The sequence below is a fragment of the Phyllobates terribilis genome, unplaced genomic scaffold (genome assembly GCF_046119375.1).
Source record: "Phyllobates terribilis strain yellow unplaced genomic scaffold, ASM4611937v1 Scaffold_12__6_contigs__length_324123572, whole genome shotgun sequence".
Lineage (NCBI taxonomy): Eukaryota > Metazoa > Chordata > Amphibia > Anura > Dendrobatidae > Phyllobates > Phyllobates terribilis.
The window spans coordinates 256,089,027-256,105,013 of record NW_027362772.1 but is presented as its reverse complement, the minus strand read 5'-3'; the positions used below and the strand labels follow the sequence as shown (position 1 = coordinate 256,105,013).

At 42.3% G+C, this 15,987-nt stretch overlaps 2 protein-coding genes across 4 annotated transcripts in view; one reads left to right on the top strand and one right to left on the bottom strand.

Moving 5' to 3' along the window:
• The window catches only part of CFAP74 (cilia and flagella associated protein 74), a 157,095-nt gene that overhangs the window by 5,052 nt on the left and 136,056 nt on the right, over window positions 1-15,987 (top strand). For both annotated transcript variants that reach the window (XM_073656878.1, XM_073656877.1), the window contains exons 4-8: window positions 2,529-2,672; window positions 3,160-3,258; window positions 11,910-12,014; window positions 12,960-13,133; window positions 15,569-15,679. In XM_073656878.1, coding sequence (XP_073512979.1) covers window positions 2,529-2,672; window positions 3,160-3,258; window positions 11,910-12,014; window positions 12,960-13,133; window positions 15,569-15,679 — 633 coding nt within the window. The remainder of the gene's footprint in view (window positions 1-2,528; window positions 2,673-3,159; window positions 3,259-11,909; window positions 12,015-12,959; window positions 13,134-15,568; window positions 15,680-15,987) is intronic.
• GABRD (gamma-aminobutyric acid type A receptor subunit delta) overlaps window positions 1-15,987 on the bottom strand; it is an 84,526-nt gene that overhangs the window by 55,429 nt on the left and 13,110 nt on the right. The gene's annotated exons all lie outside the window — the stretch shown is intronic.

Here is a 15,987-nt window from a genome sequence, read left to right as displayed (position 1 = left end):
AATAGACTGTATTAAACAGAAGTTATAGAAGGCAAACAATGCAAATTTTTAATTGATATTCAATTGCAAAAATATTTTTTAGTCCCAATTACATGCATTTAAGTAAATAAAAATTCACCAAAGGTGACACCTGTTAAGGCACCACTCCATATTTTTTTTATTTTATTTCACCGCCGGAGTGGTATCACTAATATCTGTTCCCTGCCCCTAGTTATATACTTACCAGCCAACGGTGGCTGGTAAGTATATTACTAGGGGCAAGGAACATACACTAGTGATGCTTCTCTGGAGGTGAAATAAATAAAACCGCTGGAGTGGTGCTTTAAAGCTCTAGATCAGGGATGTCAAACTCAAACACATAGAGAGCCAAAATGAAAACTTGGACAAAGTCGCTGGTAAACCAGTATACAATATAATGGGCTCTACACAGTCCTCCATACAGAATAATGGGCCCCACATAGTCCTCCATACAGTATAATGGCCCCACATAGCCCTCCATACAGAATAATGGGCATCACATAGTCCTCCATACAGAATAATGGGCCTCACATATTCCTCCATACAGAATAATGGGTCCCACATAGTCCTCCATACAGAATAATGGGTCCCACATAGTCCTCCATACAGTATAATAGCGCCATATAACCCTCCATACAGAATAATGGGCTTCATATAGTCCTCCATACAGAATAATGGGTCCCACATAGTCCTCCATACAGAATAATGGGTCCCACATAGTCCTCCATACAGAATAATGGTTCCCACATAGTCCTCCATACAGTATAATAGCGCCATATAACCCTCCATACAGAATAATGGGCTTCATATAGTCCTCCATACAGAATAATGGCCCCACATAGCCCTCCATACAGAATAATGGGCATCACATAGCCCTCCATACAGAATAATGGGTCCCACATAGTCCTCCATACAGAATAATGGGTCCCACATAGTCCTCCATACAGAATAATGGTTCCCACATAGTCCTCCATACAGTATAATAGCGCCATATAACCCTCCATACAGAATAATGGGCTTCATATAGTCCTCCATACAGAATAATGGGTCCCACATAGTCCTCCATACATAATAATGTGTCCCACATAGTCCTCCGTACAGTATAATGGGCCCCACATAGTCCTCCATACAGAATAATGGGTCCCACATAGTCCTACATACAGTATAATGGCCCCACATAGTCCTCCATACATAATAATGGGTCCCACATAGTCCTCCATACAGTATAATGGGCCCCACATAGTCCTCCATACATAATAATGGGTCCCACATAGTCCTCCATACAGTATAATGGGCCCCACATAGTCCTCCATACAGAATAATGGCCCCACATAGTCCTCCATACAGAATAATGGGCCCCACATAGTCCTGCACATAGAATAATGGGCCCCACATAGTCCTCCATACAGTATAATGGGCCCCAAAAAGTCCTCCATACAGTATAATGGCTGCACATAGTCCTCCATACAGTATAATGGGCCCCACATAGTCCTCCATACAGTATAATGGGCCCCACATAGTCCTCCATACAGTATAATGGCCGCACATAGTCCTGCACACAGAATAATGGCCTCACATAGTCCTCCATACAGGATAACGGGCCCCACATAGTCCTCCATACAGTATAATGGGCCCCACATAGTCCTCCATACAGTATAATGGGCCCCACATAGTCCTCCATACAGTATAATGGGCCCCACATAGTCCTCCATACAGTATAATGGCTGCACATAGTCCTGCACACAGAATAATGGCCTCACATAGTCCTCCATACAGGATAACGGGCTCCACATAGTCCTCCATACAGTATAATGGGCCCCACATAGTCCTCCATACAGTATAATGGGCCCCACATAGTCCTCCATACAGTATAATGGGCCCCACATAGTCCTGCACACAAAATAATGGCCTCACATAGGGGTGGTGTTTCTGGTGTCGCAGGCCAGATTTGGCCCAGGGGCCAGAGCTTGGCATGTATGCTCTAGATAATGTTATCAGCTATAGAGGTGTCACCTGCCAGTGTAATCCTGCCTTTGATGATAATGAGCCTGGTGAAAAGTCTTCCATAAAGTACAGGAAGTATGAGTCTAAAATAACCCCTGTTACCAGTGTGGACATTGCAATATTACTAATTTTGTTTTTAGCTCTGATGGTGATATGAAAAAAAAAGTTTACTCTGTCGCCTCATTGGGGGACACAGGACCATGGGTGTTATGCTGCTGTCCACTAGGAGGCGACACTAGGCTTAATCTGAAAAAGATTAACTGTGGCTCCTCCTCTGCAGTATACACCCCTGGACGGCGTCAGCCTTCTCCAGTTTTTGCTTAGTGTGGCATAGGAGGCTCACCTAAAGATTTTTACTCCGATTTAAAAAAAAAAGTTTTTTGTTTGTGTTTTATAGGTATGTAAAGAGCAGGTCATTTTCTGCCATTTATTAGGATGTAAGTTGACAGTTTCTCTTTGTGGTGATAAAAGTACATTTCTACATCTGCTTTTTTGCTCACGTCTAGGTCCAGTGAACAGTACTCTGATCAGGATGAGATGATGAAAGGTACAAGACACGTTGATAAGGTCCGGGCCTTCAGACTGCGTAAAAAACTCAACCAGCTCGACAGTTTTCAGCAGGAGAAAGAATTAATGATTCAGAAAGTCAGGTTTGTTTTCTCGTCCAGCTTACAACATCCAGGATTAAGGTCTAGACGCCGTATCTACGTTCTGTCTGCAAGTAATAATGTTCTGCAGAAAATTTCTTGCAGAAAATCCCTACAGTTATCTCAGCTGAACTCCGGGCCTCATTATAAAGACTGACAGCTCCACCGGCGCACGTTGCTTTACCGCAAACGTTCTGCACGCCATTGGAAAGCAGAACACGAGGTTTATAACAAAGCCAATAACAGCAGTAGCCTGTGACCCAGCATTGTAGAGGGGCTAAAGTGACCCATCAAGCCCCATCGGTACCAACCTACACTTAAAGGGGCCCCCCCCAACATCAAAACTGCTTATCTGGTCATGTAGCTTTCTGAAAGACCAAGTCAATCTATGACTTTTTGAATTTTCAATTATATTTATTTATTATAAAAAAAAAAAGGATTGTATTTAGTAAAAAAAATATCTTTAACCTTTTTTTATGTTTTGCAACAGGGTAGAAGTGAAGGCCTGTCAGGAGAGAATCGAATCACTGGAGCAACAGAAGAGTAGTGTGGAAGCGGATATTCAGAATGAACAGAAGAATTCTAACATGTAAGCAAGTAACTCTGTACCCTGAAACATGTTAGAGACCCTAAGGATATGCACAGGACTGGCTGAACAATTGTTCTGCTGACAGCAATATCTCCTGACTCTCCCATACACAGATACTTATTTTTTCTGATATCATCTATTGAGGGAGACCCCCGGCATACACATTAGACCATCAGCCGATCCGTCCGATATTGGTGGATTTGGTCGATCTTAGTCTAATGTCTATTGGGGGTCTTTAATGTGGCAGACCAAGTACAAAATGTCCTCTAATCTATGAACTATAACTTTTAGATGCATTCAGGCTCCTTTTGAGCTTCCGTAGTCTCACTGCTCTTACAGTAAAAAATCCTTCCCTTCATTGCGGTAGAACTTTTTTTCTTGTAGATGTTATCGATACCTCCTTTCATTAGTTACAGTCCCGGGGCTTTGGTTCAGTGCAGATGTAATCTGTTATGTAAGTGACTCTAATGTGAACATTTGCATTTCCTAGCAAAGATCCGGTCTTCACAGGTAGGGATGAGCGGACCCGTGGAAGTACGGGTTCTGCTGCCTGACCCAAATTTTATTCAAAAGTTTGGTTTTGGTACTAGAACTGTACCCGAACTTGAACCAGAATGCAAACTTTTGAGCTGGAAAAATCTCTTTCTCTCTCTCCTTCCAGACTTTCCCCAGAACTCCGAACATTGCATCGTACTTCCGGGAGAAGCCTGTGTTCGGCATTTAGCACCGGACACTAATTGTCCTCTACAAACTCCGAACTTTTAAGTTCGGGTTCTCTCATCTTTATTCACAGGTGATTTGAACAAAAAAAAGGAAATTTATTAAGAATAAAAGTTACAAGATAAAGAGATAAAAAAAGAGATGTTTATAGAGATCTCCATAAATATGAGAGAAAGAGAGATCCGACTTGCTGTTAAATTGTCCAGTATTTAAAGGGAATCTGTCAGCAGATTTTTAGACCCCAAAGTAAAGTCAGTACCTAAAATGATGATTACTTCTATAGCTTTATATTACAGATCCATTGCCTTTTAATTTATCACCGAATTCTTTTGCTAATGATAAGTACAAGTTTTTTTTTCTGTAATTACAGCTCTCCTCCTCTCAATCCTTGTTCTCATCTCAGCGCCGGTATGCTGCCAAGTAATTGACAGGTTACTCTTTTCTGTGACCTGATCTCCCAGCCAAAATCTCGCACAGGCACAATCATTCTGGGGGCAGCGTAAGCGCAATAATATCCTGATGACGTTATGAAAGCCAGAATATCCAACTGCACATGCACTTTTTCCCCGGTAATGACGGCACCTATTTGAGATATTAGTATCTGTGAACTGCTCCCCTGCCTGAGAACTCGTGCAAGCTGCGTCATTCCCGGGGGCGGCTGAGCTCATGCGCGGGTGGATATTCCATCTCTCACAACAACATTGGGATGTTGCTGCGCCAATGGATTACGAGACAACACAGACACAGATTTGTCATATATATACAGTACAGACCAAAAGTTTGAACACACCTTCTCATTTAAAGATTTTTCTGTATTTTCATGACTATGAAAATTGTACATTCACACTGAAGGCATCAAAACTATGAATTAACACATGTGGAATTATATACTTAACAAAAAAGTGTGAAACAACTGAAAATATGTCTTATATTCTAGGTTCTTCAAAGTAGCCACCTTTTGCTTTGATGACTGCTTTGCACACTCTTGGCATTCTCTTGATGAGCTTCAAGAGGTAGTCACCCGAAATGGTCTTCCAACAATCTTGAAGGTGTTCCCAGAGATGCTTAGCACTTGTTGGCCCTTTTGCCTTCACTCTGCAGTCCAGCTCACCCCAAACCATCTCGATTGGGTTCAGGTCTGGTGACTGGAGGCCAGGTCATCTGGCGTAACACCCCATCACACTCCTTCTTGGTCAAATAGCCCTTACACAGCCTGGAGGTGTGTTTGGGGTCATTGTCCTGTTGAAAAATAAATGATGGTCCAACTAAACGCAAACAGGATGGAATAGCATGCCGTTGCAAGATGCTGTGGTAGCCATGCTGGTTCAGTATGCCTTCAATTTTGAATAAATCCCCAACAGTTTCAACAGAAAGGCACCCCCACACCATCACACCTCCTCCTCCATGCTTCACGGTGGGAACCAGGCATGTAGAGTCCATCCGTTCACCTTTTCTGCGTCGCACAAAGACACGGTGGTTGGAACCAAAGATCTCAAATTTAGACTCATCAGACCAAAGCACAGATTTCCACTGGTCTAATGTCCATTCCTTGTGTTCTTTAGCCCAAACAAGTCTCTTCTGCTTGTTGCCGGTCCTTAGCAGTGGTTTCCTAGCAGCTATTTTACCATGAAGGCCTGCTGCACAAAGTCTCCTCTTAACAGTTGTTGTAGAGATGTGTCTGCTGCTAGAACTCTGTGTGGCATTGACCTGGTCTCTAATCTGAGCTGCTCTTAACCTGCAATTTCTGAGGCTGGTGACTTGGATAAACTTATCCTCAGAAGCAGTGGTGACTCTTGGTCTTCCTTTCCTGGGGCGGTCCTCATGTGAGCCAGTTTCTTTGTAGCGCTTGATGGTTTTTGCAACTGCACTTGGGGACACTTTCAAAGTTTCCCAATTTTTCGGACTGACTGACCTTCATTTCTTAAAGTAATGATGGCCACTCGTTTTTCTTTACTTAGCTGCTTTTTTTCTTGCCATAATACAAATTACAACAGTCTATTCAGTAGGACTATCAGCTGTGTATCCACCTGACTTCTGCTCAACACAACTGATGGTCCCAACCCCATTTATAAGGCAAGAAATCCCACTTATTAAACCTGACAGGGCACACCTGTGAAGTGAAAACTATTTCCGGTGACTACCTTTTGAAACTCATCAAGAGAATGCCAAGAGTGTGCAAAGCAGTCATCAAAGCAAAAGGTGGCTACTTTGAAGAACCTAGAATATAAGACATATTTTCAGTTGTTTCACACTTTTTTGTAAAGTATATAATTCCACATGTGTTAATTCATAGTTTTGATGCCTTCAGTGTGAATGTACAATTTTCATAGTCATGAAAATACAGAAAAATCTTTAAATGAGAAGGTGTGTCCAAACTTTTGGTCTGTACTGTATATGGAAGTAATCATCATTACAGGTTTTTAACTCTGATGACATTTCTTTGGGGTCTAAACCCTACTGGCAGGTTCCCTTTTAAGTCAAAATTCTGGCTCATGCCATGGTGTCAAGTGACTGTTGTTTCATATTCCGGGGCTAGGGGATCCTTCCCTATCCCTAAAGCTAAGGGCTCTGTAGCTATCCCTACTCCCCCGGAATACTTCTAATGGTGAAGACGCTGGGGCCATGTACGTTGCTGGACTCCTGAACCAACCCTTATCTGTCCCTTCCCCCACCCAGGGAAGTGGGGACTTGTTGTCTATAAGTATACACAAACCAGACTAACAAGAGAAGATGTACTGGGATAAATGAAAAGACCAATCATACAAATATGCACTCACAAACAATAGAGTGGAACACCGGGAAGTAAAAGGAAGGAAAAACCAAATACGAGAGGATGAGGATAAGCACACAAACAAATCACAGTCTTTAGAACAACACTCCAAATACTTCTAACTCAACACCAGGCAGTATAAAACCAACACTGGCAATCCTGATTGCCAGAGGCAGTATAAATAACAGAGGGGAGTGGCCAACACTGAACATCTGAGACCATCAAAGCAGGAAAGCTTCAGAGACTCTAAATGAACAGATTTAACCCCTGCACTGCTAGCAGAAACCTGCACTGTTTAATATGATGGTGAAGTGCTTCTAATTAGTGCAGGAGTGCATGAAATCAGACACCGCAGTCTTCTGGCCTCTCTCTGTCATGGTAAACCCGTGACACATGGAGTCTCTGCACATACCCAAATCAGTATAATATTGCAGGTTTGCACAAACTGTTTGGCTATGTGCCCACGATGCAGAAATGCTATATATTTTTTCCGCTTCTCCCTGGCAGGAAAAACGCTTTTGGATTTCACATGCATTTTTCCCGCCAGGTAGAAGCGTTTGTCAAGCGTTTTTGCATGCATTTCTGCATGAGGGTTATCAAGCGCGTTTCCAAGTGATTTTAGCATCACTTGAAAAAGTTCTTGACAACTTGTTAACACTATATAAATCCATGCAACCAGCATATATAGTGTGACCAAGTAATAATTAAAAAAAAAGAATAAGAATGGTTACAAATAAAAAATAAAGATTATACTAAATGACGTCATGGCAGGTCCTTTCATACCACCGCGACCCATACAACAGACCTGACTTACCGGAGAAAACACCGGGGGCCATCGGAAGGTAAGTATAATCTTTATTTTTTATTTTAAATTCTTTTTTTTAACAGGTTCTTTGGTACCAGAGAGTTCATGTTGCTCTTTGCTGGCTTTTATATAATAAGACGTAGGGGTGCTCAGGCTTGTTGTGCCGGGCAGGTGTTGCAGCCATGTATCCCTAGTGATGAACAGATGGTACAGGTGATGTAGATGTCTCTGAGGTGCTTGGTTGGAATAGAATTTTATCCTGCTATTTCTACCATTAAGAAACGTCTGAGAAAAGACAACATGGAGGTAAGAGATTGAGAATATAAGAAGTCTTATTTCACAGCAGCATGGAAGTCATTGCTGGATGTAACATCGCCTGCATTACTTATGCTGCTTTATAAAACTGCAGGACTCTGTTTATGTCATATTAAACATTTTGCAGCTTCTGAATTATATCATGTTAATAATTATCGTTAATTGTTTATGGAACTGGTTAAATATTAACCCCTTCACCCTTGAGCAATTATCCGTTTTCGTTTTTAGCGCCCCTTCTTCCAAGATCCTTAACTTTTTTGTTTTTCCAGCCACATAGCCTTATGAGGGTTTGTTTTTTTTGCGGGACAAGTCATACTTTTGAATGACACCATTCATTCTGCCACATAATGTACTGAAAAATGGGGAAAAAAGTTCGAAGTGCGGTGAAATTGCAAAAAAAGTGCAATTCCACAATAGTTTTTGTGTTTTTTATTTAACATGTTGGGTATATGGTAAAATGGACTAGGCAATATGATTCTCCAGGTCAGTACAAGTATGTAGATACCAAACATGTATACTGTATTTTTCGGACTGTAAGACGCACCAGACCATAAGACACACCTAGGAGGAAAATAGAAAAAAAAATGTAAGCAAAAAATGTGGTCATGATTCCCTGTTAAGGGGGAAGGGGTCTGCTGCTGACACTGTTATAGGGGTAATGTCCCCCAATTCTGTTAATATCCCTCATCCTGGTATATATGGCCCCCTCCTTCCTGTTATACGTGGCCCTCTTCCCCATCCTGATATGCATGTCACCCCAATCCACCGTTCTGGTATGCATGGCCCCCCTCACACCCATCCTGGTATGAATGGCACCTTCATCCCTCTTCCTGGTATGTATGGCACTCTTCATCCCTGTATGGATGGCCACCCTCATGGGAGTCATGGGAGTGGTGAATATTTATGTCCTTTAATAGTGGGCACACTGACCGCCAAGCGCAGCTGGAGCCACACTGCGGCTACAGCGTGCACGCTATTAGGGAGAATGAATGGTCACTGCTCCCCACGCACGCAGTCCCGGCGTGGGGAGCAGTGACTATTCTGGCACAGAGCGTGACACAGCGCTGGAGGAGAGAGGAAGGGAGTATGAAAGTTTATTTTTTTTCTGTGCAGCGTGACTGGGATCAGGGGGTGCCAAGCATACCTGGATGAGGGGGGCCATACATACAGGGATAAAGGGTGCCTCACATTCCGGGATGAGGGGGGCCATACATACAGGGATGAAGGGTGCTATACATACCAGGAGCCGCGCTGCTGGCACAGTGTGCTGGTTATTAAGGAAAATTAATATTCACTGCTCCCCATGGGCGTGGGGAGCAGTGATTATTCATTTTCTTTAGTAGCGGGCACAATGTAGGCTGCAGCAGGCAGCTGCTGCCTCCTGTGCCCCGCTACTCCGCCACTGTCGCTTCCCCCACATCCCCCACCACCTACAGCACAGTATTTATGTATATCGGACTATAAGACGCACCCCCTACTTTCCTCCAAAATTTTGAGGAAAAAGTGCTTCTTATAGTCCGAAAAATACGGTAGTTGTTTTTTTTTTATTTAAGTGGTGAAAAAAAAATCGGAGATTAAAAAAGAAACAAAAAATAATTCGCTTTTGTCGCCATTTTCCGAGACCCGTAAAATTTTCATTTTTTCTGGATTTAGGGTTGGGTGATGGCTTACTTTTTGTGTGCTGAGCTGCCGTTTTTACTAATACCATTTTGGGGTAGATATGATATTTTGATCACCTTTTATTGCAATATTGCGGCGACCAAAAACCCGTAATTCTGGCGTTTTGATCTTTTTTCTCGTTACGCTGTTTACCAATAAATTAATTTATTTTAGATTTTGATAGATCGGACATTTCTGAACGCAGTGATACCAATATGTGTATTTTTCTTTTATTGTTTCATTTTTAATGAGGAAAAAGGGGTGTGATTTGAACTTTTGTGGGTTTTTTTTTGTTGTTTGTTTTTTTTATAATTATTAAAACTTTTCTTTAACTTTTTATTGTATTTAATAGTGTTCTTAGGAGACTTCAATCTGCAATTGTCCAATTGCCTGTACTTCAGCACTACTATGTATAGCAAAATCACGATTTCCTATGATCGACAGCCACGGGCCGGCATTCACAAGGGGATTGTGATGACAGGCAAGGGGGTCTTCAGCAGACCCCTGGCTGTCATGATGACAACCCATCGGCGCCCCCCGCGATCAAGTTATGGGCGCGCCGATGGGCGGGATCAATGACGCTCTACTCTGCCATCTTAGTACACCTGTTAGGCATAACACACTGCACTACAGAAATAGTGCACATGAATGATCAAGTGATCACATAATCACTTACCTTTCGAAAATGTTTAATAAAATGTTTAAAAATACTTTAACAATTAAACAAAATCATCTTTTTTTGTTTTAAAAAAATAAAAAACATACATTTTATAGTGACAAACTGATGACCTAATTTTTTAAAGAGTAACTAAGTATGTAAGCTTTTTTTTAAATCTGATCAGCCTTTGCAAACTTTTTTGTAATATATATTACTGTATTTTGTACTGCTGCACGACCAGCTCTACCCTCACCTACTGTATCCTCACCCATCCCTTGTAGATTGTGAGCCCTCGCGGGCAGGGTCCTCTCTCCTCCTGTACCAGTCAGCGACTTGTTTTTATTTAAATTATTGTACTTGTTGTTTGCTATGTATACCCCTTTTAAACATGTAAAACACCATAGAATTAATGGCGCTATAATAATAAATAATAATAATAATTTAGCTTCCTTCTCTCGCAAACACTATGTTGCAGTGCTGTTTCTGTGCCCAGTTCCTGCTCTTTTAGAAGCTGCTTTCAACTGCTGCTCAGGAAGATCTGTACACTGCATTCAGTCTGTGTACGGCACTATCCCTCTCCTCGCGTCTCTCCTTGCTTTCCTTTTACTGGGAAAGGGAAAGTCCTGTACTCTTGTTTGCCTTATTTTTCCTACTTCTCAATTAAAGAATGAAGTATATTACTAAAATACACACATAGATAGAAACAGTACTGTACAAAACTTTTAGGTAAGTTTGGAAAAATGCTGCAGAATAAAACTGCTTTAAAAAATAGATGTGTTAATCATTGGGTCATCAAGGCCCCAATAGCTGCATCCTGAGGTGGTTCAATTCTCTGAATGGGATATCATTAGTTGTTGCTACCCTTACTCTACAGTTACTTTTTCTATTACACTGCGTTCCAAATTATTATGCAAATTGGATTTAAGTGTCATTAAGATGTAATTTTTTACTTTTCAAATAACCTCATGGATAGTTTGTGTCTCAGGGTCTTTGGATTACTTAAATCAGTCTCAAACATCTGTGATAATTAGTTTGCCAGGCAGCCCTAAATAAAGGAAAACTACTTAAGAAGGACGTTCCACGATATTAAGCAGCCACAGGTTTCAAACAGTATGGGAAAGGAAAAGGATCTATCTGATGCCGAAAAGCGTCAAATAGTGCAAAGCCTTGGACGAGGTATGAAAAGATTAGACATTTCACAAAAACTTAAGTGTGGTCATCATACTATGAAGAGATTTGCAGATGATATGGAGTACAGACGGGTTCGTGCAGATAAAGGCATAATAAGGAAGGTTTCTGCCAGACAAAGTCATTGGATTAAGAAAGCTGCTGCTAAAATACCATTACAAAGCAGCATTTTCTAGGCAAGGAGCAAAGCACTTGTAAGTTCTTTGCTTTAGAGCTTGCAAACGCAGCTCTGACGCTGGCTGGGTTTCTTTATATGGTCAGCTTCAGTGTCCCTGCAATCCTACGATACTACAGAAGCAAAGCTGCCTCTGCTTACAACCCCAGAGAAAGCACAGTTCGAGCAAGTGTTGCCACCATGCCACTGATCTGAACTGTCTTTCTTCAGGAGCTCACCGCACCCCCCCCCTTCACTGGCAAGCGGGTTCCTGAGAGGCAGAGGAGTGGAGCTCTCCTACAAAGAGAAGACGATATAACCCTGTTAATAGTTATGGAATGTTTTATATTTCAATGTTCATGTTCTTCGTTTCCTATGACAGAGCGGCCGTTTTCCGCCTGAGAGCTCTGCATAAACGACTGAGCACCGAGCTGCTCAATGAGGAAGACGTGAAAACAAAGATTGCCGACATACTGAAGGATAACGAGTGAGTGGAGTTGACCCCTTTCTGTATGGGAGTCTGTGAGGTGTAATAGTTAAATCTATTATAGTTTTGCGGAAAAAGAGGCTTTTTTTCCTGTAATAAAATATTATTACAAAGTTTATTATCTTGATTTGTACAACTGATTTTGAGTTCCCATGTGGCTCAAGTGCAGTGGATTTTCCGCAGTAGATAAAATGCAGGAAATCCACAGTGGTAAATACAGATTTGCGTGCATTGAGCAGGGAGAAGGAAAAGAAGTATCACATGGAGCAAGTTCAGAGAAAAGCGACCAGGATGGTGAGCGGACTGTAAACTATGTCCTACAAGAAACTGTTAAAGGATGTGGGAATGTTTAGCTTGCAAAAATGAAAGCTGAGAGGAGACTTAATAGCTGTCTACAAATATCTGAAGGGATGTCACAGTGTAGAGGGATCATCCTAATTCTCCTTTGCACATGGAAACACGAGAAGCAATGGGATGAAACTGAAAGGGAGAAGATACAGATGAGATATTAGAAAATACTTTTTGACAGTGAGGGTGATCAATGAGTGGAACAGGCGACCACGAGAGGTGGTGAGTTCTCCTTCAATGGAAGTCTTCAAACAGATGCTGGACAGATATCTGTCTGAGATGGTTTAGTGACTCCTGCATTGAGCAGGGGGTTGGACACAATGACCCGAGAGGTCCCTTCCAACTCACATTTCTATGATTCTATGTCAGTCGCACTGCTGTGTGCATGATACCATCATACTGATGGAAGGAATGACAGTGGTCAGAGAGTAGTCCGGGTACATGCGCACTGGGAATTAAACAGCAGTAATCATACAGGGATCGTTAAAAATGGCTGATAACGCTCAGGGGATATATCCTGCAATCAGGTTCCCTTTAACTAATGATAATTAACACACAAAACCTCCATTGTACTAACCAAGTCTTCTCATCGGATAGGTACGACCTCTGGCACATTGAAGTTGAACAAGGAAAATTGACCGGTCTTCGTGAAAGGCTTCAACGAGATGAAGAAGAGTTAGACAGACAGCGCAAAGACTTGGCCGAGCAGAGAGCGCTGAGGGAGAAATTGTCACTTTCTCTAGCAGAGCGTAAAAAACAGACAGAAAAGGAGTAAGTAGAACCACATTAGAAATCTGTAACATCCTTCGCCGATGCTGCAGCTCATGAATTGCTGTTACCACAGAATATTTTGGTTCTGCTTAGAAGATAGTCGCTTTATAAGTAAGACGTAATATCATATATATGAAGCCTAACTGATAGCTGTCAGTCAAGTGGCTCTCCATTCTAGGTCACTGAGAGGGTCCTCAGCGGGAACCCACCTCTGCGATATCCATATACTTATAAATCCCTGAGAATCTACCTGCAGAACATATTAAGAGGCATTACTGGTGTGAGACATAAAGTCACGCACAGTGTGGGAAAGACTAAGTGCAACACAAAGAGTTGAGAGGAAGGAAGCCCAGACACTAGTGAAAGAGGGAGGGGAGACTTCTAGGCTGATCTAATATCACCCTGCCTACTCTACCGTTCCTATATTGGTTCCACACCAATCGTCGAGCAGGAAACCTAAGCCCTGTATATCCCTAGAGCTAGGCCCTTGATAGGGAGGGGGGGTTGCCACTGGTTAGTCCCCTCTAAACTAAAGACAGCCAGGGAGACAAACAAAGGGGGGAAATTTAGCTTGAGCAGACACCACAGAGATCACACGAAACATCCTCCAAGGGCACCATAGAGGAAGCGAGCCGACTGCTATAGCTCCAAGCCTTCACAAGGGAAAATGTGAATATCACCGGCGACTCCCTGCAGCAGACTGAGAATTTAAATACACTCGAACCTGGGTGTGTTAGTCAGAGCAGGAGGGAGGTTGCTGCTGGGTCCAAAAGTGAGAAGGATTTAATAAGACGTCTGCAATGCCAAACGCAAAGACCTTCTGCAGCCAGATGCAAAGCGACTGTCTGTCACATCTGACACATGTAGATCAGGAGAGCAGACAGTCAGTCATTACATGTCTCACACTGCTGATGCCACCTTTCTTTAAATAAAAGCTCTGGAGGCAGATTCTCGGGGAGATCTATATCCAGCCCATAAATCTTAACCGCTCATTTACATATTAAGAAAAACGTGGATTTCTCTGGAAGAAGACATCGGATCACAGATATCAAGGTATCATTTTATTCAACATTCTACGATCTACATGTCAGTGCAGATGACTTAGGAGGGTTGATCCTACTGACAGGTGCCCTTCACAGGGGTTCGTTGTTCAGGCTAATGATATTGCTGACTTATTAATGGGATAGGTCATGAAGATCAGACCAGTGGGGGTCCACCACCGATCAACTGATTTAAAGTCTGGCGACGTCCGGCTGTAAGCAATGAATGGAACTGGACAGCACAGTGGCAGATCAGCTTCTATTCTCTTTAATTGGATAGGCCGTAAATATCGTTAGCCCGCACAACCCCTTTAAGAAGGTATATGGATAGAGGTTGCCTTCATCAGACAACTCTTTATTAGTGCATGTCAACCACAAATGCCCCCATGAGTGCCTATAGCTGGCCGTACACATATAGTAGCTGTCGGCTGAATGCTCAATCAGCCTAAAGTTATTCTTTGAGAAAGGCTCAGGGGAACATTCGTCTCCATATGTGCAACTTATGCATTTCAGATTTAGGATTTACCTAGTCCCAACGTCAGAGCTTAGCGAAATCAGCTTGAAATACAATAGTGTTTCTGATATCCCCTTTGTTTTTCTCTTGTTTCAATAAAACTGGCCCTTAAAGGGAATCTGTCGCCAGGTTTTTGCTACACCATCTGAGAGCAGCATGTTGTGGAGACAGAGACCCTGATTCCAGTGATGTGTCACTTACTGGGCTGCTTGCTGTAGTTTTGATGCTGCAGGTCTACCAGTTCTCTGATTGGCTGCTCTCTGTGTGTACTGTGCATAGGAAGAATGCTGCCAATGGGGGCGTGGCTGGACTAACTGTCACGAGACACCTAGTCCTCTAGTGATAATATCCTTTTAACAAAAGAGTGATTTGTATCAGAACTATAGCAAGCAGCCCAGTAAGTGACACATCACTGGAGTTATGGTCTCTGTCTCTACATTAGGTAGCAAAAAAAACTAGTGACAGATTCCTTTTAAATTAGATTTTATGAGGGTTGACATATACATAATGCACATGTGCCTGGCACGCCTGTGTACGTATGTAGTAAAAAAATAAATAAATGTACACCACTGTCTTCTTTCTTACAGTGTCCCTCAGTATAGGAAAGCCTTGCACTTTCCTATTCTGCAAAATAACATATGCCGATGCGAGCCACCCTGACAATATACAGAATGCCATTTGGCTAGATAGGTTGCACGGGGCCCGGGATGCGTTCAGCCGAGGGTTGTACTGTTGCATACTCTATAAGGTACACAGTATCAGCATGTTTTGAACCTAAGCCGAATTTCAGCTTTTGAACCACCATATATTTTACTGAAACCATTAGATTCTGAACAGCCAAGTTCTTACATGAATGACTAAGCTTGTGATCGGTATTTCAGGCAAGCATCGAAACAGCTGAAGGGACGGGAACAGCATTATCGTAAAGCCGTGGAGGAGGCGCAGAAGAATCACCAAAGAGCAGTTCAGTTTTTAAAGGAAACTATGGCAAGGTGGGGTATTCTGTAATGTAGATTACTCTCTCCACAGGGCGGCAAAGTGTACACCATATTGTGCAAATTACTGGACGCACCTCACTATAAGATCAGAAAATAGGAAAACATGTTTCTTACTAATTAAATCTTTCCTAAAGATGTAAATAAGTGAGGAGGTCAATGCCACCAATTTCTATACTGTAAGGAAGAATAGGGAATTAATAGCTAACAGTAAGATCCTGTATAATGTATTACACAGATACACAACTCTGCAGTATCCACACTATGTACAACGCATGCGTACACAATGCTGCATGCACAGTAGA